The sequence below is a fragment of the Trichinella spiralis genome (assembly GCF_000181795.1).
Source record: "Trichinella spiralis strain ISS 195 chromosome Unknown Scfld4, whole genome shotgun sequence".
Taxonomy (NCBI): Eukaryota; Metazoa; Nematoda; class Enoplea; order Trichinellida; family Trichinellidae; genus Trichinella; species Trichinella spiralis.
This window is the reverse complement of record NW_003526943.1, coordinates 211,192-228,295: the sequence shown is the minus strand read 5'-3', so window position 1 is coordinate 228,295 and position 17,104 is coordinate 211,192. Positions and strand designations below refer to the sequence as shown.

Sequence of the window (17,104 nt, the reverse complement as noted above, 5' to 3'; positions counted from 1 at the left end):
TGACGGACTGTTCAATCAGTGCACTGCAATATTTGTTTTCTAACATGCTTTAACTCAAAACAACTGTAAACAACTGCATAAATTTGGCATGCATAAATTTTCATTAAACTGATAGCAAATATGGACATATAGATATATATAAATTCAACCAATATTATGAAACATCATCATTATGTAAATCAACTAATTCAGAAACGTCTATTGCGCAGTTAGTTTGTTTCAGTTAATAAATACAGAGAAATATATAATTAAGAAATAGTTTTGTTCACAGCAAAAATTTAAAAAGAATTAATGGATAACAATTAAAATGCATAATGAAATACAAGTGAAACAATTTCATAAATATTTTTAAGTAAAAAATATTATTACTTAAAATGCTTTCATATACTTTATGCATCTGTAAACACACATACTCACACACACATATGTATATATATTTTAATAACTGAAAAAAATTAATTTTAAATTGATTTTTTATATTTTGTAACCGCAACACTGTTATTGCAATTATGGACTGAACGGACGGACTGATCAGACTGAAGCGGATTTGAAACCATCCAACGATGAAGTTATTGCATTCAACAAGAAAAACAACGTTGGTACCGCTGCGGATTGTAGTGATCTTAGCATGGGTCCGACTGAACTGTTGTTCTGTTCAGATCACTATGATAAGAATTCTATCGCTTTGAAAACCGACAAGTCGGTTATTCTAAATTAAGAAAGGAAGGTAAGATTAAGAAAATCATTGTACCTCAAAAATAAAAATATATAATATTTTTTACTTTTATTTTGCTTTAATTAGCAAATTAATAATCAAGAGTTTCTGTAAGCAATAATTTTACAATTTAATTCTACTGCTGGAAAAACAATACAGCATGCAACACTAACATTAAAAAAACATACATGCAGCACAGTTATAATTCAGAAAACATATTCATTTGTGCTTCATTATAAAGATTGCAGTAAAGCAAACATGAAATTTATAACTTTCCCACTGATGTCTAGACATTTTATAGTTTAAAGTCACTAAATTTTGATATCTCCTTATTACTGCACAACATTTTCCTGAAAAGATTAAAATGTGAATCTTGATGAAATTTGATTTAATAAATGATTAATAATTTGCAAATATTTTGAATGTCTTAGTTGATGCATGTAAAGTTTTCATAATTGAAGTCAGCTCTTTCATACTTTAATTGATTTGAGAGTATGGATGTTTTATAATGAAAAGTTATTAAGTTATTTGGAAAATAAATGAATTGGTTATCCCATTAAAAGGTATTTCGTGCATCATAATTCATACATTGCCAAAAAATATATAGAAACATTACTGTATATTGCATCATTTAAAATTGAAATTTCTCGTAATAAAATTTTTTAGCGTGTAAAATACAAAAATGGTCATAGAAAAAATGCATGTATAAATTAATGATAATAAGTAAATAGCGAATAATAATAAACAGAAAAGTAATCAAAATTAAAAAATTTTGAATTCATAAAGTTTTGCAAATTTTATTCATAACAATATATAGAAAAATAGTTGCTTTGAAATTATGTTCAAAGCAAAGTTTGTGGGTGCTTTAACTTGAAAATCATTAATACTGTAAATCAGTTGCGTTTATCTTTGTGTAAAAAAGGGGTTTTGCATTTTGTGAAAGTGATAGATTTACAATATTTTATGCGTAATTTGTTTTTCAGAGTTTAATTGTAAAATTTTATTTTTTATTGACATGTTTCACTACTGATGACTGTTATTTCAGTGATGTGATTTTTATTTTGAAATAATGTCACTTTTCTGGTATGGACGAAGTACACTGGTAAGCTGTTATCTTTACATTTTAATTTAAAGTTCATATTTAAATAAGTTTCGTGTTTGAACTTCATAGTATTGCAAGAATGTTCATCTCTAAGATGAGAGCAACAGAAATGGAAATTTAAATTTAGTTAATAATGGACGATTTTAAGAAATGAAACAAATTTTCTAAATACATCGTCTGTTGAATTGATCATTAATATTTTTAAAAATTTAGACTGAAATTTTCAATTTAACTGAATTTTCTTTCTTCTCTTTTTAGATTGGTCATGTAAAAAATATTTGTGCATTTGGTTTTTTTCTCAACAAGCATGCTATTAAATGTAAAATTGGAAAATACTGTGTATGTGCGATCTGGTTTTAGAAGTTTCAGTGATAAATAAGAAACATTGAAATGCCAATTTTAAATAATTTGTTGACGAGATGTTGCCAAATTGTAAAAAGTAGCTATTGCATATTATGAACATTTTTACATTTTGCATTGCAAATTTTGTTTTCAAGAAATTAATAGTAATTAATTTTTTTAAATAAAATTTTGTTTCTAATAACAGCTTGAAAGTTAGGCATAATATTTCTTGTATCTTTTTTTAATTCTTGCTAAATTGGTTTCTTATTTTGCACTACAAAATGTAGAATTTTATAATAAATTCAGTGGCATTGGAAAAGATGGCTTGCATTAAAGTAAAAAATGTTTTATGAGCATGGAAAGATTGAACAGTTTTTTTCTTTGAATTTTTTTGTTTTTTAGTTGTATTCATACTTTTAAAATATGCTTTTCATTTTTGTGAAATTACTAAGAAGATGATTTTGAATATTTAAAAATGTATACTGTAGCGATAGTTTCTTGTATTTTTTGAAAAAAATGTCAATTTGATTCGATATTTGTATTCCAATATCGGATTTGTTTTCATATATCTGTATTTGGACTGTATGATATTTTTTTGAAGTTTGAATATATTTTGTTCTTTGAAATGTAAGTTAATTTAAATATAAGCGCATATTGTTATTTATTTATTTTGATGTTTGTTGAAAAATTATTTCACATTTTTGTTTTTAACATTGTCAATTTGGTTGAAGAAAATTGTTTTTCTTTGTTTGAAATGGGAAATGGTAATTTTTTGGATCAGTTAACCAGCCAGCTTTGAATTATAAATACAATTCATTTTTGTTATTGTGATTTCAAAGAAATACATTTGATATTTTTTAAGTTTTGAACAAAAACGAAATGGAATGTTATATTGGTTTTACGAACTTTATGCTTTTATGTTTAGCTATTTTAAAATGAATTTAGTTCTGAATAATGAAAATTTATGCTAACGAAGTGAATAATGATCTTGTTGTAAAAATTGAATTCAATTGACCAGAGTGTTGCTCAATTGGTTGGGGGGGGGGGGGAATTTGATTTATCTTTTATCAATGAAAAATTGATTGTTCTTTTTTTCTTTTCGATTGAAATAAATAAAACATTTAGCTTATGAAGTGAAGTTGGTAAAATTGATACAATTCACTTCTTATCTGTGTAACGGTGTCCATTGAAGATAGCATCCGATTATGCGGATGTGTCAATATTTTTATTTGTTATTTTTCAACGATAATATTATTGAACAGAAATAGATTGTCTGTGAAACGCTCATTTGATTATATTGAAAAAACAAAAGAATTACTGCATGATGAATAATTTTTTTTATCTATGCGGTGATATTTAAAAGCTTTCGATGGAAGGCTTTTTGTCTTTTTTCATGGATTTTGGATTATTTCAACCGAACAGAATTTTTGTGTATGTTAATTGAATAATTTTTTTTTCCATATCATTTCGTTCGAATTGAATTGCAAATGACAGAATTGATCATCGATCAATTCATTATTTAGTGTTCAAATCTTGTTCTTTGATAAGCAGAGAAATTGTTGAAAACTTGAAACGCTTCCCAATTTTATGTTGTAGAATTTTTTGACAATTTAAGAAGAGATATTTTTAAACTGAAAAGGGGAAAAAATTGTTTACTGAGATGGAAATCGTTATTTTTTTCTTTTTTTTTAAATTCGAAGATGTTCAATCTTATTTTTTATTATATTTTATTCATTATTTATTATCTTGTCTGTTATTGATGGAAATGTGGAAATTTTATATATGTGGAATAATTTGAAATTTTGCAGTAGACATTGAATTGATCGATCTCACCAGATGAAAATGTATTAAACAATTTTATAAATAAAATAATGATTCAGTTTCTCAGTAATGACGTAAGTTTAAATTTGGAAAAAAATAATAATAAATTTTGAGGAAGTATATAATTTTCATATTTTATAATTTATTCGTTGGTGAATTACAACTTGCAAGCGATGGTTGAACGGATGTCGTCAGTGTTTTTGGTTGAAAACTTTGCCCGAAGCTGAATGTTCGTTTGTGTATTGTCGTCTCTAGACGTGGAGGAAGTTGAAAACGTTATCTCTGAACGTTGAACATCGTTACCTGCGTGGGCGTGCGTAGGTAAAATTCTCACGGGTTGGGTGATAATTGATGTTCGTTAGCTGTAAGTAAATTCGGTGTGGAACTTTTGCTTTCAGATTCCATTTTATACAATTTACTTTTGTTTCAATATTTTTCATCGAGGTGATTATTATTCTCTGCTTATTATCAGTTGGCAGTTGTTCAGTTATTTTCATTTTAATTTCAGTTTTTCATTTTGTTTCGAATTAAAAAAAATATGCACATTTTAAAAATTTACCTGTGAGAGAGATTGAATGAAATTTTGTGCAAACTAATCGCCACGATCCAAGACGGTGAAATTACAGTAATGAAAGGTCGGTCAGTGTTTGTTGTTCTTTGGTGCGTTCTTAATCCGATGTCGAATGGTTGACTGTAAAATGTTTTTTTTTGCACGCTCTTGTTGCTTATCGTTGCTCACTTATTCGAAAAAAAGAAAATCAAGAATTAATGTTAAAAAATTTTTTTTATTATTATTTAAATTCCAGGTAGTTTTTGCTGCTTACATATTATCATTCTTGTTGAGATTTTTATTTTTTTGGTTTAGTTTCACAAAGTTGTCTAAATTTTTTTTTGACATTTACTAGTTTTTTCGGGTATTGTTGATTTGTGAAAGGAAGGTTGTCAGTGTGAAAAGTGAAATGACTTTTTATACAATTATTATTATTATTTTACCTTTGCAGTTTAACCTTCAGTTTTCTTTCAACCCACTTTGCACAGAAAACTATCACCAGTATCAATTTGTGTTCTTTACTTTGTTGTGTTGTGTTGTGTTGGTTGAATCATGGTCGTAAAAGTAATCGTTTCACGTTGCACGTATGGTAATTTTTGTAATAAAAACCGATTGTCATTATTATTTTTCTTTTTATTATTAATTGAAATATTGCTTGTAATCGAATAAAATATACAGTCGATGGGTAAATTAGATGAGAATATCCATTCCCAAGGTGGAAAAAGTGAAAACGTGACGTTTGAATTGAAAAAAGGGCGTGCGTGTTGTTGTTCTTGAACCGAAATGTCATTTCCATTTTGTCAAGTTCGTTTTTCTTTTGACCTATATCATTTCAAGTTTGTTTGCAATTGGAAAATATTACAATTTTATAATTGCCACGTCAGAGGTAGAGGAAAGGGGGGGGGTTTATTGAATACAAAAATACACTGCTGCTGCGATTTAAATCGAGCTCTACAATGCTGAATGAAGAGAAAAAAATTATTGTGTCGCGTGTTGTTGACTTTGGCCGTTGTTCAGTATAATTTGTCTGTTTCCGCAATTTTGTTGCCAAGTATATTATTTTGTTTGATGGCAAAAAAAAAATTTTTTTTTCTTGAACCGAAGCATTATTCGATCGTAGCTCATTTATTTATTAGCAATAGAAAGATTGAATAATATAATAGTTAAAAGCCGCGTGTGTTGTGTTGCTTGCTTGCTGCTGCTTCTGCTGTTACGCTAGTTATTTGAACAGAAATAAATAATTTAAAATGACGCGTTGGTGAAAGTGATGTTCAAAGCGGATAAAATTTTTATCGATTGCCATTTATTCGGCTAAATCTACCATAGACACAGACAGACAGACAGACAGACACAAGCGTGTTGACTAGCCAAAAGCGTCACGTCATTATTTCTTTATTTTCCACTACATCTGGGAACAATTGTGAGAAATTTTGTTGTCTCTGTTATAGCTTGCTTATTCATTGTTAACTCTTTGTCGTCATACCATCATCATTGCTTGTACATTGTCGAACCGACATGTCGTTCAACTGATTCTTCTATTCAACTTTATTCTAATTGATCAATTTTATTTTTATTATTCTTTCCACATTAATTTTGTACTTTATATTCTGCGACTGTTGATAAAGTTGAACACACAAATTATATTCATTTTCTCTGTGAACATTTTTGCATGCTTACATTGCTTACATGCGTGTGTACATGTTTCATTCTCTTCTTTTTGAATCAAATATTACATATATATGATCCTCCGTTTAGGAAATTATGTTGAAAGTTTGAAATGAACTTTATTCGTCGGCGGCGATCAGCGCTAATAAAGCTGGCCGTAACTTTGTGCACGTTTTGGTTGTTTTTGGCGTTCACAATTAGCTACCGCAGCTCGGGCTTGGTTGGTCAAAGTGAAAAATCATGGTTGAACGAAGGTCCGCCGAGGTATAACTTTATAAGTGGGATTCTGTGGATTGTTTTCTTGTTTATTTGTTTATTTGAAAACTTCTACTGTAGTCCTATGACAGAGTTGGAGCAGAAGCCAAATGTCGATTACCACCAGCAGCAGCAACAGCATCAAATGATCAGAACAGTCTCCCCAAAGCCGACCCAAAGCAGCAGCTCATGGCCAGCTAGGATCAAGCAGTCACGTTTTGTAACGTTAAATTTGAAAAAGCAACAGATTCAAAAAATGAGGAAAAAACCACTCGGTGGCGAGTCGATGCAGAAAAATGTGATCGACGTGCCCCAGTCGTTGCTTCACATTGAAGCTGTCGACATATACAACTATGCTCCTGATATGCCTGGTGAAAATGGAACCGCAGTGGTGATCAAGAAAGAGGTTGGCATGATCATAATTGGAATTATTTTTCCTTTTGGTTTTATTTCAAATTTTGTCTGTGTTCAGGACCTACCGCCGAAAGAGAGGGCACTTTACGACGTCGGTTGGCAGAAAAATGCCTTCAATCAGTATGTATCCGATCGAATATCCATATACAGGAAATTGCCAAAAGTTCCCGACGCATCGTAATTTATTTATTTTTTTTGTTTAAAATTTTCATTTTTTTCCCCATTCTTCAACTTCTAGATGTTACAAAAAGCAATACAATGACAACCTTCCAAAGACGTCGGTTATCATTTGCTTTCACAACGAAGCGTGGAGTGTTCTGCTTCGCACTGTGCACAGCGTTTTGTCCCGGTCGCCGGCAAATTTGCTTCAAGAAATTATTCTTGTCGACGATTTCTCTGACGCTGGTGAGATATTTTCATACATTTTTTCAACCAGATGAAATTAGCCCCTTTGAAAATAGATGAACAAAATGAGAGATATGTTAAAAAAAATATATGTATATAACTTTTCAAATAGTTCTATCTTCCTAATTATTATGATTTTCTTTTTAAAAATTTTATTTCTATAATTTCAATAATTTTTAGAACATTTAAAGAATCAACTGGATGTTTATATGGATCGATTGGGTATAGTGAAAATTGTTCGCTTGCAGAAACGTGAAGGTTTGATTCGTGCCAGATTGAGCGGCGCAGCAGTAGCCATTGGACCGGTGCTCACGTTCCTCGACTCACACTGCGAATGTTTGGAAGGTACAACAGACAGAAAAGTGCATTATATACCGCTAGTAATGTATTGTCGTCGTTGCCTGTTCAAGGATGGCTTCCTCCGTTGTTGTCCAGAATAAAGGAAAATTGGAGTAATGTTGTTTGCCCTGTAATTGATGTAATAGACGATGATACGTTCAAATATCACTGCGGAAAGTCCTGGATGACAAATGTTGGTGGTTTTGATTGGAATTTGCAATTTAATTGGCACCCAATACCGGAACGAGTGCGCAAAAGCCGCAGTGATCCTACGGCACCTGTTGAGTGAGTTTCACAATTTCAACCTTTGCTTCTTTGTATGCAGTTGTTGTTGTTGTTTGCAGATCTCCGACAATGGCTGGAGGATTGTTTTCCATAGATAAACAATATTTCCAACATCTTGGAACATACGACCCAGGTTTTGATATTTGGGGTGGTGAAAATTTGGAACTATCCTTCAAAGTATTATATTCTTTTGATGATTTTTTAAAATTAAAATTTACTTTAATTTTTTGTTCAAAATTATTCAAGGTTTGGATGTGTGGTGGTAAATTGGAGATTGTTCCTTGCAGTCATGTGGGTCATATTTTTCGCAAACGATCTCCTTATAAATGGAGGCCTGGTGTCAATGTTGTAAAGCGTAACACTGTTCGCCTGGCCGAAGTTTGGTTGGACGATTATAAAAATTATTACTACGAACGGATCAACTTCAATCTTGTATTCATTATTATTATTATTATTATTATTATTGCACATTGACTGATGATGTGGATTCGAATTTGAAATTCTCAAAATTTTTTTCCGTTTCTACTCTTTAGGGCGAATTTGGAGATGTATCCGATCGAATAGCGTTGCGTCAACGGTTGAATTGTTCCTCCTTTGAATGGTACATAAAGAACGTTTATCCGGAATTGTTTGTGCCTGGAAATTCCATAGCCAAAGGCGAGGTTGGGGTTCAATATGATTTACTGTATTCTTTTTGTTACTGATGTTGATATAAGCAAACTTTGAATCCAGATTCGATGCATGGGACAAAATAAGCGTCACTGTTTGGATTTTGCATCCGGAAGAAAAGAACACAACAAGCCCATCTCGATGTATCCATGCCATGGAGAAGGTGGCAATCAGGTAAAAAAAATTGCTGATTTTTTTGCCCCAAAGGCTACAGTAGTACATAACGATGTTTGATAAATTGATGATCGAAATCGAAATTGTATTTGAAAAATAAGAAAAAATTCAAAAATTTTATTCAGTACTGGATGCTGAGTCCAACGGGGGAAATTCGACGTGATGAATCGTGCGTTGATTATGCGGGTCAAAAAGTATTTTTGTCTGGCTGCCATGGTTTGAAAGGAAATCAAGAATGGAAATATAATTTCAAGGTAAATTTTTTTTTACAAAATATCATTTCATCCATTGCTTGATTTTCTTTTCTTTTTTTTTAAATTTATCATCAGTATTTTTTGAAGATTCTGTGAAGATGTGCATTTTTATTGTTGTATATTATGTTTTTCAGGATAAAACTTTAACACATGTTATATCAGGTTTGTGCCTGGAAATGAATCATGATGCAACAGGCGTTATTATGGCTTCGTGTGATTCTCAGAATTTAAATCAGCAATGGACTTTTGGTGAAATTGTGAAACAACGGTGAATTAACTAACTGCCTTTTCAAACACTAATGGAATAATACATCAGCAATTATGTTCTTTTTTTCTCATGTTAAAAGTTTGTTGCTCAACTGCAACAACATGATGGTACTTTCTTTCTGTAAGCGTTTCTTTTTGGTCTCTCTCAAAAAGTTTTCCTGTTCGGTAATTTTTTTCTTTTTCATATTATTATATAGGCCCAATGCTCACCTTACTTATTTATTATTACTTATACTTGTTACATTGTTACGCAGGTTGCTTATTCTTGCATTGATTTCGTTGTCTTTGCTGTTAATTTGAGATAATTAAGCGAACAAATCAGCATTCATTGCCTGAGCCTTTGACATGTATCTCGTGTCTCCCGGTGCCACATACACACACACACACACACACCCTATCATCAACCAGAATTGTTAATCTTTTTCTTTTGTTTGGAAATATTCTTTCTTATTTGTTTTAAAATATGTTTTTCATAAAAAAATCAGAGGCTATTGTATTTTAAAATGAAGTGAATGAAAATAAAATTTTTTGATCAACTATGAAACACATTTCACAGACAATAATCAGGCAGTTGATCCATTAGTTATATTTAATTAAGCGTGTACATTTTGGAAGTGACAGTCGTCTATTTTCATCGTTTTTTATTATAATGAACATCATTTAATACCAACTGAATTTCATTAAAAGAAAAGAAATACTTTTCACTCACTCACTATTTGTATATTTGTATTTTAGCATTCTTAAATGTTTAAACAATTCTATTTATCATTTGCTTTATCCCTCAAACAGTACTAACTTTATTACATATATTACTGCATTACATTCCACAACATGAAAAAATTCTGTGTGCACTTTTTTTAGTTTTTCCTTTAATTCATTGAAATTTTATTAATAACATTTGCAGGTGGAACGAAGCAAATGGTTCAGATTTTTTCCAGTGGTAATAAGGAAAAAAAGAACAGTGGTACAAAGCAGTTTTTATTATTATTAAAAATATTAAATATATTAAAGAAAAGCACTAACCATGTATAAGGTTTCTTTTACCACTGGCAGAAATTAAAAATAAGAAATTATGTTGGAATATAAATCAAAGAAACACAACGGGATCAAACTGCAAAACTAAAAAACCATATTGTAAATAACTGATAAATAGATAATATATATGATTTAGAGAATCCCGATTGAGAATTTAACTGGTTGACTTTTATCGATGGGATGGTTGCACTGGTGCGGTGAACGCTTCAGCGGTCAGAGGACGGTTTCTGAAAAAACAACAACATGAAATTTGTACTCACTTTTCAAAAATATACAGTATCAATGAATCACGAATGCATGCATGGTTTAATATGCATAATATTAAAGAAAACATATGAAGATAAATTGTGCACATGAAGGAAACAGACAGAGGGGATAGGAGTGAAATAAAAAGGGTAGTGGAAAAACTCACGACATTTCAGAATGGACGTTGCCAAATCGTTCGCCTGTGTCGGTGGTCAGCGTTCCTGCACCCAAACCAAAACCGACGCCTTTCGGTCCATACTTTCTACCGTGACAAGTTTTGCAAAACAGTTCTGCGCCATGCTCTGCCACGCTTGTCGAGTCCAACAGCTTGTTGCACATCGCTAAACCAACACCACACTAACGAATTAACTAACCGACATTTAAATTTTCTTTCAATTTTAATTTGCAAATTTAATTTTTCAGTGCAGAAAAAAAAATTTTTTTTTTCAATCAGCATCATAAGCAGCAGTGTTAAAAGCATGCAAAGGGAAGAGTGGACGAGAAGGGAGAAACGAAACTGGCAGAGTGGAAGAAAAGCGTGCTTTGTGGTATATGAAGCTCACGTCATTTCAACCCTGCTTGTTTGCAAATCGTTCACCTTTGTCCGTTGTCAATGCGCCGGCGCCAATACCGAATCCAATCCCTTTGGGACCGAATTTTCTTGCATAGCACTGTTTGCAAAATAACTCGTCCAAATGCTCGGCAACGGTGACAGAGTCGAGCAGTCTGTTACACATGACTAACAAACAACAAAGCATAAATTCACGCCCGTGCAAAAAAGCAACTGCAAAGCAAGCACATTCTGACCAACACACACCTCCTCAACTTTTATTTTTATTATTTAAATACGACACGAAATGAAATGAGTGGGATATTATCAATTGAAAGAATCAACAAAAAGATCAACAAGAGCAGTTGTGCTTGATAAAGAAGCATAGAATGAAAAGCTGAAACAAACAAACAAACGCGTTCCAACACACACAACCTGAACAGCAGGAACAGAAGGGAGAAATTGCCTGGAAGTGGCCAAAACTCGAATCTGAGTGCCGTTATATAACAATAATATGAGATTATTATAAACAAAAAAAAAGAAAAAAAATCGCTTGCTCCTCGTTGCGCAAGTGGCACACTAATTCAGAGAAACTATGTTATTATAAAAGCCGCCTCAAAAGAAGAAAGACATGATGAGATAAAAGAAAATCCCAAACCAAAACGTCAAACCCAGAAAAAGATGCATCTCAAGCAAAAATGATTAATAATGTCAGCCAAATCGTTAGAACGTGGTTTATGATTATTATTAAGTTTCGGGCCTTTGTCAGTAGTTAATTAATTAATAAGCCAGTGAACCGTATTAGCAGTGAAAAACAAAACTGCATAAATAGAAAAGTGAAGTGAAACTGAGAGTGCTAGATTGATTGAAGCTTACAGCATTTGAAACAGAACTTGTGCCACTTGTAACCGCCGGCCACCATTTCCTCAGCCGCGTATACACTCTTGCCGCACTTGGGGCATTTGGGCACTTCGATTGGCTTAAAGGGCATTTTCCCCCTTCTGGTCCGCAACGGTCAGCAACGTCTACAAGAGCAACAGAACGCGGTCAAAGCTGGGTAATGAAAAACTGCTTACAGCATTTAAAGCAGACGCTGTGATATTTATAACCACCGGCTACTCGTTCCTCGGCCGCATAGACCGGCTTTTTACAACGCGGACACTGCGGCGGCATTTTTCGTTCAGAGAACAACAAAAATTGCTTACAGAAAATTCCAACTGTACGAAAATTTGGAAAATCTCGATCTACTTAAGATGCAATAGTGTAGTAGGCTTGCAACGGTGCTGATGATGATGATGAAGAAGAAGAAGAAGAAGCTACGTAATCACAGTTGAGAAGAGAATACGTTTTTTATGCAATGACAACAACAAGCAGAAAATGAGAGAATCAAATAGCAAAAGCAATCGACGACGGCTGAGCTTGTTCAAGCTGGCCGCTTACCAAGCAACAAACGAAGCACTGACTGACGTTAAATCCCAAAGCAAGCAGCTTTAATTTTCTTCACTTGGAATGACAGACGCATCACTTTTGCTGCAGTAGCTGCTGCTACACTATTAATATTATACTTCCACTGCTAGCTACCACGCACTGAATTAACTCTTTTCTTCCTTCTCTTCTTCCACTGCTTTCTGCTGCTGCTGCTACTACTACTACTACTACTACTATTATTATTATTATTATTATTAACTATTACTTCTACTTCTACTTCTTTTTCAGCTGCTGCTGTTGCTTTATGCTAAATACCAGTTGTTGCTTGAAAGCAAATGTCTGGTTGTTATTATCAGACGTATGCAACACATAACTAAAGTAGTTGAAAGCTAATTTTAACCAGTTCGCTTGTTGGAAGTTGAGAAAGACCGGCTGCTGTTGAAGCTAAAAAGAATAAAATGCAAGCAACAGCCAGCTGCTTGAAGCAGAAGAAAAACCACACGTGACAGCTTGCAACAAACACGATCAACCATAATTTCTTCTTCCTTTCCGCTCATTTCCATCAGTTATATTCGAAAAAGTTTTCCAAAATAAATTTCTTCTTCTCTCTTATAAATATAATCTTTCAAGTTGGTGAAAAATATCTGACTACTGTAATTAATAAATTATATTCAAGCAAAACAAATGTGAAACAACATTGGAACATTGGAATTTTATTCTTCACTTTCATTTCGACTTATTTGAATATTTTATTTTTGCTTGAATTAATTTCCAAACAAACAAGCAAACTTTGTTTCACCAGTTCAACAGCAATAAAAGTGTAACATGTAAACCAATTTTATGAATAACTAAAACATAGATCTGATTAATGATAAATGCTTTTCAACATTATTTCAATTGTTATAAATTAATTCTTTTCCATAATGTTTAATAAAATTTGATTTCATTTTTTGAAATTTGTTTTCAAAAGAAAAAGATATTTTTGTTCATTGGGAATGTTCAATCTGTATGATGTTTATTATTGAATTTGGATCTTCTTTGAAACAGAGAAGTTTAGTTGAAAATTTTACAAAAAGTAACACAAATAAAAAGGAATAAATTTTAGAACAGAAAACATTTTTTATGCTTACATTTCGTCTGGTTTGCAGATGTTTTACGGAAGAAATTTTAAAATTAAAGTATTAAATCTTGGCGTGGGTTGATTGCAAAATGCCACGAAGAGCAGTGCGTTGCAAGTCAACTTGCACTAACTAGTCATGCTGTTCAATGAAAAATAGTCCAATGCAATGAATATATAGCTGAAGGTTTTTGACCGGAAGCGTATGCGCATATTAGCGCAGCCTGCCTGCCTCTCGGCTTTTCGAAAATTGAAAAGCCATCTATATTCACTCAATCTAACGGCAAAAGCTGTGAGATCTGACTGCATTTTTGCAAAAAATATTTCACTCCTAACAATAAGCTAAAATTGTTAAAAAAAGCAATACACAATACAAAAACCATCAGCACAGTTTCTACTTATGGTAGAATAAGCGAATAATTTAATCTTTATATTATTTTTTTAATTAGCATAAATTATTTAAAAAGCAATTTCAGTTTTAGTTTTCAATTACTATTTTATCATAAAATAATAAAAAAGAATTTTATGAATTTAATAAAGTTAAATGAAATTTTCACGTCCAAACATGCATAACTTTTAAGTCAAGTATAAACTTTTGCTTTATAAATCAGTTATAATTTGAGCAGCTGAAGAAAGGAAATTAATTTACATAAGAAAAAATGCAAAAAGTTACTGAGTGTAATTATTTTTGACTCCTGATAGAGAATGATAAAAACATCAGCAGAAAAACTAAATTTATACGAAACTTACGTTTTGAAATGAACGGCTTTTTCATCAAGAGGAATTTTATATAAATAATGAACCGCCTGTTTTAAAACCACGACACTGTTGGAAAAAACAATTAAAAAAGAATTTTCCATAATGAGCATTCTAATTAATAAGGAAGCTGAAAGAAATGTCAGTTTCTTTAAAAAGGTTCTTTCTCAAACGAATAATCTCAACATGAGCATTCCCAATTAATAGTGTGTAAAAATTATATGTACTTTTGATTATACAGACTTTGTGGTAATTTCTCTGAAATATTCAAGTGATAAGAAATTATTTGTTGAAAATTGTATCTGCCAACAGGAATTAAGAAGGTCAGGAAACTGAAAGCCCTTCCAATTTGCAGACACTGTGAACAGGGTAAATGAACTTCAAGCTGTGAGCAACAATGAATATGCTCTAATGATATGATTTTTTTTAAAACATTTTGTAACAAAGCAACCATATTTGCTATACAGAAGTGCAGTTCATTTTCTTAAACCTTGATATATTTATGAAAATTTATAAATTTTAAACACAAAATAAAGAAATGCAACAATGCGCAGTTTTAAGTAATTAATTCACTAACGTTTCACAAATATAAAATACATACATACATACATACATACATAAAAAATTATTTATTTAATTACGTTTAAATTACATTATACATAAATGCGCAGTCATTTAACAACTTTGCAGCAATTTAAAATGCGGTTTTCACAAACAAAAAATGCTGCTTGATTACTCAATACAACAAAAATTACATTCTAATTTTTCATTTACCTTTTCACAGCAATTTTCAATTGAGCAAAATTTTCAGATCATATGAAATATGAAACAAATGAAAATACCAATGGCAGTAAAATATCAACTTTAATAGCGCCATGGCATTCAAATGTGAAATGCAACGAAGCAATCCAATGCAACTAAAATAACAATTTCTCGAAAATGCAACTGTTTATTAATATTAACAAATGACAAAATGCATCGTTACAGAAAAGTAAAAGTATGAATTATTTAAATTTGAAATTCAAAATGTAAGCGGAATAATGCAAAACTAAAAAATAATTTTATTTATAGATCAAAAGTTTAACAAGTAGAAAAATATAATATTTTACAATAAAAAGGAAAATCAATGACCATCAATTGCATTTATAATAAAATAAAAAGGAAATTAAAAAGTAATCAAACAGTAAATGAAGTTACAAAACGAAAATGTTGTTCACATTCGATTTAGAAAGTCCATGTTAACACGATTACTGACATCCAAGTAAGTAATAGACGGTAATGCATCAGGCATTAACCTCCATGTACCATCTGCTAATTCTTCATAAATCAACACTGAACTGTACGGAAAATTCTTCCCCACTGATTTCAGCATTTCTTCAGAAACACTGCCAGTATTCTTACCATTTAAAAACCGTGTAATCGCATCAATAGTCGTACTGTGGACAACAAACAAGATGTTCCCCTCTTCTAAACAAACAATATACATAACTATACATAATTTTTTAAATAAATCAACTATTACTTTTATTATTTTCTAATATTTGCCTAAAAGCATTGATCGAGCGTTGATAGCAATTCACTACGCTTTCATTCAAATACTGTTTCATATCACTAGCTTCAACAACAGGTTTATAAGTACTGTTGATTTTATAATTTGATTTCAACAAATCGCTGAATTCCATCCAACTTGGCATTGTTTTATACCATCCCAGCCATTCGAAAAGAGCTGGTTCAATTTGCATACTTAATAAGGGGTCTTCTACTGATTTCATAAAACCGTGGCAAGATTGAATACAGCGAAATGCTGGAGAAACAAAAATTTTGTATGGCAAATATTTTCTGAATTTCATTGCGCGCCCAAGCATCATTGCAGTAATATTTCCTAGTTCAGTTATTGGAGAATCAAAACGATAGGCTTCATGCCCATCTTGGCGCATAGGAATTTCCAATGGTTGATTCAAATCATATGATTTGTATTTTCCCTAAAAAAAGTATATTATTATATTATGAAATTATTTATCGTGATATATTATTATGAAATCACTATTAATGATATAAAGTACCTTATCATTGAATGAAACATCAATCCATTCAGGAAATGTCCGATCAATTCTTTCTGCGTTTCGCATCAACATTACTCGACGACCTGTAGGTTCAGCTACTACTTTCAGCCCATGCGGCGACTCAATAATTTGATCTCCAGTAACTGCTCCTTTTCGTTCCATTTCAAGATGGATACATTCCAAGGCTAATTGAAAAGGTAAGTATACAAAAGCACACTCGTTTTGCGTAAATTACCATCATTTAACTTTGCTGGCGCTAATGCATCCAGAATGCCAGTAGCTGCATTCGCAACAACTCTTTCTTTATCTACAGAATAATTTCCCGCATTGGTTTCATCTATAAAACTCAGTTCACTCTGTTTCCTTCGTACGGCTGCAAATCACTTACCAGTTTCGATTTCATTTTGCACTTTCTGATCTGATACTCGAACTTCATGCAAATTCACATCCTTCACAAGAGGCAATTCAATGGGTACAACCTTCTCAGGAAATTTAGCAATATGTGCCTGGTTATCTACTTGATTTGCTATTTGACATGTTTCTATCTTGCGATCAACGCGTACAAAGGGCTTTGGCTGATCATCATCAGGCGCTATTGAATACAACATTGTATAACCGCCGACATTTGTTTGTTCTGCAGTGATTTCNNNNA

The 17,104-nt window shown here is 31.8% G+C and overlaps 5 protein-coding genes across 5 annotated transcripts; 1 reads left to right on the top strand and 4 right to left on the bottom strand.

The window, feature by feature from the left end:
* The first annotated feature begins 6,307 nt into the window (after positions 1-6,307).
* On the top strand, positions 6,308-9,262 carry Tsp_00063 (polypeptide N-acetylgalactosaminyltransferase 5). Its single transcript, XM_003375805.1, has 11 exons — positions 6,308-6,856; positions 6,923-6,959; positions 7,103-7,269; positions 7,461-7,614; positions 7,680-7,893; positions 7,953-8,070; positions 8,140-8,271; positions 8,427-8,555; positions 8,626-8,736; positions 8,862-8,990; positions 9,125-9,262. The coding sequence occupies exons 1-11, from the start codon at positions 6,308-6,310 to the stop codon at positions 9,260-9,262; spliced, it is 1,878 nt and encodes a 625-aa protein (XP_003375853.1).
* Positions 9,263-10,461: 1,199 nt separating this feature from the next.
* On the bottom strand, positions 10,462-10,877 carry Tsp_00064 (cysteine and glycine-rich protein 1). Its single transcript, XM_003375804.1, has 2 exons — positions 10,705-10,877; positions 10,462-10,519 (listed from the first exon to the last, which is right to left on the bottom strand). Exons 1-2 carry the CDS (start codon positions 10,875-10,877, stop codon positions 10,462-10,464), a joined length of 231 nt encoding a protein of 76 aa, XP_003375852.1.
* Positions 10,878-12,135: 1,258 nt separating this feature from the next.
* Tsp_00065 (muscle LIM protein 1) lies at positions 12,136-12,261 on the bottom strand. Its single transcript, XM_003375803.1, has one exon. It carries the CDS (start codon positions 12,259-12,261, stop codon positions 12,136-12,138), a length of 126 nt encoding a protein of 41 aa, XP_003375851.1.
* Positions 12,262-12,556: 295 nt separating this feature from the next.
* Positions 12,557-13,079, bottom strand: Tsp_00066 (hypothetical protein). Its single transcript, XM_003375802.1, has 4 exons — positions 13,014-13,079; positions 12,891-12,960; positions 12,654-12,749; positions 12,557-12,633 (listed from the first exon to the last, which is right to left on the bottom strand). The coding sequence occupies exons 1-4, from the start codon at positions 13,077-13,079 to the stop codon at positions 12,557-12,559; spliced, it is 309 nt and encodes a 102-aa protein (XP_003375850.1).
* Positions 13,080-13,762: 683 nt separating this feature from the next.
* Tsp_00067 (putative ubiquitin associated and SH3 domain-containing protein B) lies at positions 13,763-17,060 on the bottom strand. Its single transcript, XM_003375801.1, is given in 7 exon segments — positions 13,763-13,936; positions 15,232-15,306; positions 15,633-15,856; positions 15,912-16,371; positions 16,453-16,637; positions 16,688-16,825; positions 16,841-17,060. The coding sequence occupies 7 exon segments, from the start codon at positions 17,058-17,060 to the stop codon at positions 13,763-13,765; spliced, it is 1,476 nt and encodes a 491-aa protein (XP_003375849.1).
* Between the last annotated feature and the right edge of the window lie 44 nt (positions 17,061-17,104).

Bases quoted from the DNA above. Each gene is read 5' to 3' on its own strand.
- Tsp_00066 (XM_003375802.1), bottom strand. From the start codon at position 13,079: ATGGAAATGAGCGGAAAGGAAGAAGAAATTATGGTTGATCGTGTTTGT. The intron at 12,961-13,013 runs GTTTTTCTTCTG...TATTCTTTTTAG, and splicing joins GTTGCAAGCTGTCACGTGTG to CTTCAACAGCAGCCGGTCTT. The intron at 12,750-12,890 runs GTTATGTGTTGC...TAATAATAATAG, and splicing joins ATTAGCTTTCAACTACTTTA to TAGTAGTAGTAGTAGTAGTA.
- Tsp_00067 (XM_003375801.1), bottom strand. From the start codon at position 17,060: ATGTTGTATTCAATAGCGCCTGATGATGATCAGCCAAAGCCCTTTGTA. The intron at 16,638-16,687 runs GTAATTTACGCA...CTTTTCAATTAG, and splicing joins GCCAGCAAAGTTAAATGATG to CCTTGGAATGTATCCATCTT. The intron at 15,857-15,911 runs GTAATAGTTGAT...TTGTTTGTTTAG, and splicing joins AATATTAGAAAATAATAAAA to AAGAGGGGAACATCTTGTTT.
- Tsp_00063 (XM_003375805.1), top strand. From the start codon at position 6,308: ATGAACTTTATTCGTCGGCGGCGATCAGCGCTAATAAAGCTGGCCGTA. The intron at 8,272-8,426 runs GTTTGGTTGGAC...TCTACTCTTTAG, and splicing joins ACACTGTTCGCCTGGCCGAA to GGCGAATTTGGAGATGTATC. The intron at 8,556-8,625 runs GTTGGGGTTCAA...CTTTGAATCCAG, and splicing joins ATTCCATAGCCAAAGGCGAG to ATTCGATGCATGGGACAAAA.
- Tsp_00064 (XM_003375804.1), bottom strand. From the start codon at position 10,877: ATGTGCAACAAGCTGTTGGACTCGACAAGCGTGGCAGAGCATGGCGCA. The intron at 10,520-10,704 runs GTGAGTTTTTCC...TTGTTTTTTCAG, and splicing joins AACGTCCATTCTGAAATGTC to AAACCGTCCTCTGACCGCTG.
- Tsp_00065 (XM_003375803.1), bottom strand. From the start codon at position 12,261: ATGCCGCCGCAGTGTCCGCGTTGTAAAAAGCCGGTCTATGCGGCCGAG.